The sequence below is a fragment of the Rhamphochromis longiceps genome, linkage group LG7 (assembly GCF_057381845.1).
Source record: "Rhamphochromis longiceps isolate RC_006_pf linkage group LG7, R_longiceps_female_GT1.1, whole genome shotgun sequence".
Taxonomy (NCBI): domain Eukaryota; kingdom Metazoa; phylum Chordata; class Actinopteri; order Cichliformes; family Cichlidae; genus Rhamphochromis; species Rhamphochromis longiceps.
Genome location: NC_140563.1, coordinates 22,934,359 through 22,941,251, shown reverse-complemented (window position 1 = coordinate 22,941,251; position 6,893 = coordinate 22,934,359). Strand labels below are relative to the sequence as shown.

At 38.4% G+C, this 6,893-nt stretch overlaps 1 protein-coding gene across 7 annotated transcripts in view; it reads right to left on the bottom strand.

The window, feature by feature from the left end:
- Positions 1-2,695: 2,695 nt before the first annotated feature.
- Positions 2,696-6,893, bottom strand: part of LOC146665305 (transcription factor SOX-6-like) — a 104,512-nt gene continuing 100,314 nt past the window's right edge. For 6 of the 7 annotated variants that reach the window (XM_085412899.1, XM_085412900.1, XM_085412905.1 and 3 more), the window contains one exon: positions 2,697-5,621. In XM_085412899.1, the coding sequence (XP_085269025.1) occupies positions 5,273-5,621 (349 nt within the window). In that variant the 3' untranslated portion in view covers positions 2,697-5,272. Of the gene's footprint in view, positions 5,622-6,893 lie in introns of all 7 variants that reach the window. The other variant, XM_085412903.1, reaches the window with a different exon arrangement.

Here is a 6,893-nt window from a genome sequence, read left to right as displayed (position 1 = left end):
TTTATCAGCTCAGTTGCTCATTTGAAGTGTTGTTAAATACCGCCTTATGTCCATTTGTATATTAGGGCCCCAATTAGGATCCAAAAGAAGTATAACACAGGGCATTGGGTTTGATGAGTAACTACCTCAGTTTCTCAGTGAAGAACCATAGCTGACCATGATAAGCTTCAAAAAGAGATAATCTCATGAAGGGTATGACCATCTTCTTTATACAGTCTGTGATTTTCCATCAAGACCTACAAGACAGCAGACGTCTGAAAAAGTGTGGAATTTGTGTGTTTTGTGCATGTGGAAATAATTTAAATGTAACAGTAAAGTGCAAGCATATATAGACTATAAACTTTCATTTGTGTCAAATTTAGGGGAGGAAGCCGTGTTTCTGCCCCAAATACCCAGAAATATTAAACTTTATTAAGAGATTTAAAAAAATATATTTTAAACTGTTTTTGTTTTGTATTGTTTTTCAGTTGGGAAAATAAAACCTCTGGTGTATGTAAAAGCAAAGGCTTGTTTTAGATATCATATTCACGTGACCATACAACTAACTACACCACTGCGCTGCATTAGGTGGCGGAAATGCAAGAGATCAAAAGCCAGGCAATATCACAAAAACAGTGAGCATGGAGAAGATTCAAGCTGTGCTCTTGTTGATTGTAATTTTTTTTATGCTATTCTTGAGTTATTTAAAGCTTCTTAAATCTAAACACTTCAACAGAATTTTACAAGCTACAGCAGAGAAATAACATGACAGAGATAAAATACTCGACTCGGAAATGTTCATGGCTGCAAACCAAACCCAAGTGCACCTGAACTTTCAGAGAAAACAACTTTCCCCCTGACAAGGAATTTTTCTTGGGGGGGCGTCCTCTTTTTGCCAAAAAGTGCAGTGGAAATATACCGAGTTGCTACAAATACTTGTAGTCCATGAGGAAAGTTTTTGCAGGGAAAACGCTGCTGCCTAATTTCACAATGTAGTTAAAAGAACAGTTAGGAAAAAACAACCTCTAAATCATACGTAGACTTCTAGACGACTTTTTACCTGATACATCACACAAGTGGCACTCGTTGTGAAACATGATCAACTCGACAGGAGTGAAAGGGTCAATTAGTCTCCTTTAAATCAAAAGCATTTCAATGATTAAGCATCATGAGCTCAAAGAGGATGTAGTGTGCTGCAGCACCGTGACCATTCTGTGTGCTTTAATGAGTAGTGGAGCCTCAATGATCATAAACGGGCTGGCTTTGATGCCTCATTGAAAGAGCCTCTCCAACACGTCTGAAGGGGGCTCCTCCTTTGTAATAACAATTTATAATTCTCTTGATCTAAATGCCCAATTGGTGGGGAGAGGGGAAAAAGAAAGGATGTGGTTCTTTCTAGTCTTCAAGACGGTTTTTAAAAATCAAAAAGTGAATTTGCCTAGAGGGCCCAACCAAGACCAGGTTTCCATGAAGAAAGCATCTCAATATGTCTCATCATCCCCCACACACGAAACCTATGAGAAAAGAAAGGTAAATTCAAAGTCTATAATCACACACTTTAAGTTTACTAATAAGTACATTTCTGCCTTATATGAAAGAAACGGTTGCCAACGTTATTAGCCAAGGTGTAGAGCTTTACTGCAAAACATTTAGTTTTCTTTTGGTGTGTGGCTGTCAAGTCATTTTAGTTATGTCCATGAAGTTCTTTGATTGATATAGTACAACTGATCCTGTTATGGAGGACACAGTTTGTGCAAATGACCATAAAATATATCACTGCAACCCACTGTTGCTAGTTGTGCATTTAGCTACCAGTAGCTACAACAACTGGGAAAAGTTAATGGAAACAGAGGATTACATCATTTTCCTTCAGGGATGAAATGTTAAGGGATAAATAAGTTTGTATACATTACTGCAGGAATGTACTTGAAATTATAACTGTGCTGTAACAAGCTACACTAACCTTTGTTGAGGTGCTGAAAGCTTCGCTTATGCTCACACCAACTGTGCACATACGCCCAAAAAAAAACCCTGTCAACTTGAAAACAACTAAATGTTCATCTTGAAGAAAGGAAAAAGGAAATGTAAGTTATGATGACTCGTTTAAAAAGCTTAGCATGGCAACAGTGCAAGTATGATTTCAAACACCCCTCCCAACTAAACGCTATAGCATAGCACACACACACATGCTCACAAAGGAGTGTGTGACAAACTTGCCGGCGCCCCTTGCTGGGTGACGCTACAGTTGATTTGGGAATTACAATTAGATTTATGATGTGGCTGCATATGGCTAAGCTCTCTGTTTCTCTCTCTGAAATGCTGGGATTGGCTGCAGCGAGCACCGGCGCCGTGCCGTATACACCACAGCACAGTCAGAATGTGTGGCGTTACCTCACACACGCACGCACGCACAATGGAACAATAGGCCACATTTACCGTAATGGGCCACCAAAATATAAAGAGCGAGTGGAATAGCTCAACTTTGGAAACAGACAGCCTTGTGTTGGAAATTATTAGATCCCTGGAAAGTAAGGGTACTATTTAGAGCAATGGAAATAAAAATTCATGCAGCACTACCTGTAAAGTTGTGCGCATCGCTTTCATACACAGAACACAATATGTTGGTGGGGGGTTTTCTGCAAATGAACAATTTTACAAAGCATTCAAAAATATTTTTCCCACCCAAAATTAAATACATGAAAAAAATAAAAGCAAAAATCTCAAGTCTTTACTTTTTTTTATTTATATATATTTTTTGATTGTCTTTCTCACCAAGTTGTACTGACACTTTTTAGAGCCAAAGCTGGCTAATAAATACAATGAAATGTTAAAATGCACAATTGGATTTCAAATACAATACTCATCACAAAAAAAAAATGTGTGTGACCAGGAAATGCTATGTTCTTCCTCTGCGGGTCACAACTGACGAGAGCATGAGGTTACCTTTCCAAAGAGATCAGAGGCGATGAGACCCCTTCAGGTGATACTAGAGCTGCGGCAACAAGATCTGCTTAAATAAATGAAATGCTTCCAAAGAAATGGCAATTTACTGGTGCCTCGCATGTACCAGGCTTCAAAAATGTGACTTTTAACTGACTAATATATCATGTTTAAAAATCAAACAACAACTTCACATTAGTCAATACTAAAAAACAAAAACAAACAAAAAAACAGATTCATATCCAGTGCTTAGGATGTGTATGAGACTAACAGAAATGTCTATGCACGAGGCTTTTTTTTATGTAACACAAGCAAAATCAGTGTTCAGTCCCAGCTTGTGAAGCATTTTCCAAGTAAAAACCGCCAGATATGGTCGTGAAGAGAAATTTGGGATCAAGATGACCGAAGCAGCTGAACAGAGCACCCAGAAACCACCCGAGGTCACACGTTTTAAGAATGGAAACATTAAAAATTTCAGAGAATGCTTTGAAAAGAGTAAAACTAAGATTCGTCTGCAGAGACATTTGAGTAAAACAGAGACTCATCTTCAGATGAGTGGAAAAACTTGTGTGCTCTGACTGGGGCGGTGGTTACTGAGAGGCAGACTGGTTAAGCACCTTTCCCCTTCGCTAATGTTCTCTTAATAATTTGCTCATGTTCAAAATACAAATGCAGTGTAGAAAAAAAGGTACCCTTTTGAAACAGCGGACCTATTAAACCCATTTTCTATATAAATAATTTTTTAAAACACAAGTTTGGCATATATTTCCAACATAATGCTAAGAAGACATTTAAAAATTAACAAGCTAATAAAAGAAGTAATATTTGTTACATTTTTGTACCAATGCTAAACACAATACAGTGAAGGGATTTATGATATTACAATTTCTTATCCTACAGTAGGGTCATCCAGGGGTGCACCTTCATCTTCCTATTCCAACTGAATGAACAGATTCAAAGGTTCACTTTTAAGACTAGGGGGATTCCTAAAGTGATATTAAGATAAAGGCTACCTTTACCTTTAGCCTGATTTAAAGGGACAGAAACATTTCTAATACTGCACTGCACTTAATGCATTTGGCCTCAAAGAACATTGGGCAGTGTGGTTTATGGAAGCACTAGTGCAGTGGAATAAAGGAATAGGCGCCTTCGATGCTGCTCTTCTAACTACGTCTCAGAGCCATAGGGTCTGCCAGAGAACGACATTCTGTGTGTGTGTGTGTGATTAAGCAAGTGTGATGAAAAAATAACCTCCCTGAGCACTGTTTGTGTTTGGGCCAGGAGGGGAGCCAGCAGTTGATGAGTAGGAACCCACTTCATCAAATAGAAAAAATTGATTGTATAAGACTTTTGCAGCATTGGAAATTAAGACTACAACATCCCGAGTGAATGTGAATGTTTGGCACATTTGAAGAAAATCTGTACAATTTATGGGTACTTACTTACTTATTTAATAATAATAATAATAATAATAATAATAATAATAATAATAATAATGTAAGGGAATTTGCTCCCTTTATTTCATTGACAGTCTTTTTGTATGAAAACAAACAAAACAAATAACACATTCACAAGCTGGCACATCATACCTGAGCTGGGATATTTTAAAAAAAGAAACAGTAATGTAAGGTAAGCAGTTTGTCAGAAAAAAAAGTGTGTAGCAAAGAAATCGTAAGAAACAAAAGTAAGACTATAAGGTTACAAGAGCTAGGATTTATATTAAAAACTTTCCAAATTTCAAGTTCCGACAGTCTAGAGTTTGTACAGGCAGTGACCTGTCAGAAAAGAAGTCTATAGAACAAAAAAGCAAAAAGGAAAAAAAAGACAAAAAGTAAATACATAACAATGAAAACTAAATCACTCCTTAAACATTTAAGACCAAATAGCTGTTGAAGACCGATTCCTAATTCTTCGACATCCATGCATGCCCTTTCACAAACTACACAGCAATGTGTTCGTCGCTCGTTTGTTCTTTGTCCCATTCTCTCTCATCCTCTGTTGTCTAACTCTTTTTTTTCTCTCGCTCCTGTTAAGATTGTCAAAGTAGAGGAAAGTGAAGTTCACTGTCAGCTGGACATCTGAAGATTGATCAGACTGTGTTCTTGGGTCACGTTTTTCCTATTCCTTCGTTTTTCCATTTCTTCAAATGGGCGTCCATCAAAGATACTATCCCAGAACTTTCTGAGCATGTCTGAGCTGATTTGAAATCCTGTTGGGGCATGCTCGGTGCATGACGCAACATGTCCTGAAAAGTTAAACTGAAGGTCTCAGTAATAAAATGTCTTTTTAAGAAATGTCTCTGACTATAATGGGAGTTGTTCTCTTTTTTTTACATCTGACACCCTGAGCTTACTCAGTTGGCACTGACAGCCTCATGTGTCTCGTGGTCGCTGCTATAGTCTGACTTGGGCTCATCCTCAAAGTCCTCATACATGTCCATGTCATTGTCTCCATTATTGGGGTCGCTGGGCAGATCCAAGGCTCCGATCACACTGCCATTGCTGCCTCCTCCACTGCCAGGCTCAGACTTTACACCGTACGTGCTCTGAATGACGGGGATGGCAGGATCAGGACTGGCCGAGTTGCTGGAGCAGTCTGAGGTCAGATGTGGGGATGGTGTAGCTGCTGTTGCCATACTTATGGCACCCGGGTAAACTCCTACACTTCCAGGACTGTTGCCCAGAGAAATGGGTGGCTGAGGCCTGAGTATGAAGGAAAGAAGATAAGGAAGAATTATATTATTTACACAACATAAAATGATCGAAAAGCTTTGTAACTTTTACAGTGTGATTTAAGTCTAGCAGCAATGCTGGAAGCAGTCGAAAGGTGCACAAGGAGATGACCTTGAAGGGGAGATTAGTTCAATTAAAAAAAATGTATTTATTCATTTAAGTCTCAGCAAGCATGATCCAAAAATTACAACGTTGAAGAATGTTAGAAATGATTGTCACTTCATAATGAATGATTGGTCCTTTGAAGTTAAAGAAAAGACACTACGTCCCCGAGCCGCTGAACATCACAAGAAGGACTACTTGTAAACTTCTAGCTGACTGATAGAGATCCATTTGTATTCTTCTGGGAGGTCAAATATGGCAATGAATCCTTAAACCAATAAAAACTGACCTAACTCAGTGTTCAGAACAAAAACTTAGGAAAGAACCAGCTTTTAAAAACACACAATTTGTTAGACTGGCATAAAATAGTATTTTTGTACTAATAAGGTGATTCCCAAAGTAACGATATACTCCACAGTATGCTGTGTGCTCTTTAAAAATAAAATGGACAAGTGGAGAACAAAAACAGGCAGCAGATGGGCAGTATCTGCAAGTCTGAAAGATTTAAGAAATGGGGAAAAAAATCAGCCAAAGACCTGACACAGAACTTGGGAGATGTATCTGTTAAGCATTTTAGACAAAGGCTCATCTGTATGCATGCATGTTTGCTCATACGAATATTTTTCTGAACCTATTTCTCCATTTTCCCTGCAAAGTATAAAGAAACGGAATGGCTCAAGACCTTTGCACAGTTGTGTTTTGGTACAAGCTAGACAGATCAGACACTGATTCGTTAGCCTTTGAACAACATCTGTGAACAAAACATTTATTCTTAAGCCATTTAAGTTCAACCACAACGCTTTTCATCTGGCTGAGCATGTCCTAACATAGAGCTCTACCTGCCATATCACAGCAGCATTAGCATTGTAGATGGAATGGGGGTAAATGCACATCATTCAAACAGGCCCCTCAGGCTCCTCAAATGAACCGCATAAAGTGGGAAAATTACTGTCACCTTTTTCACCTAACAGTTTTCTCTCCTCTGTCTCCTGAAACAATTACTGCCGTGTGCTCTGACAGACTCATTTTCACATTAAGCATTTTAAAATAACACTGGTTTAGCAATCTGGAATGTGCCAGAAACTAGTTGTGTACTGGCTCCTGTAGATGTTTGATTTAGCAACAATTGAAAACCCAGGC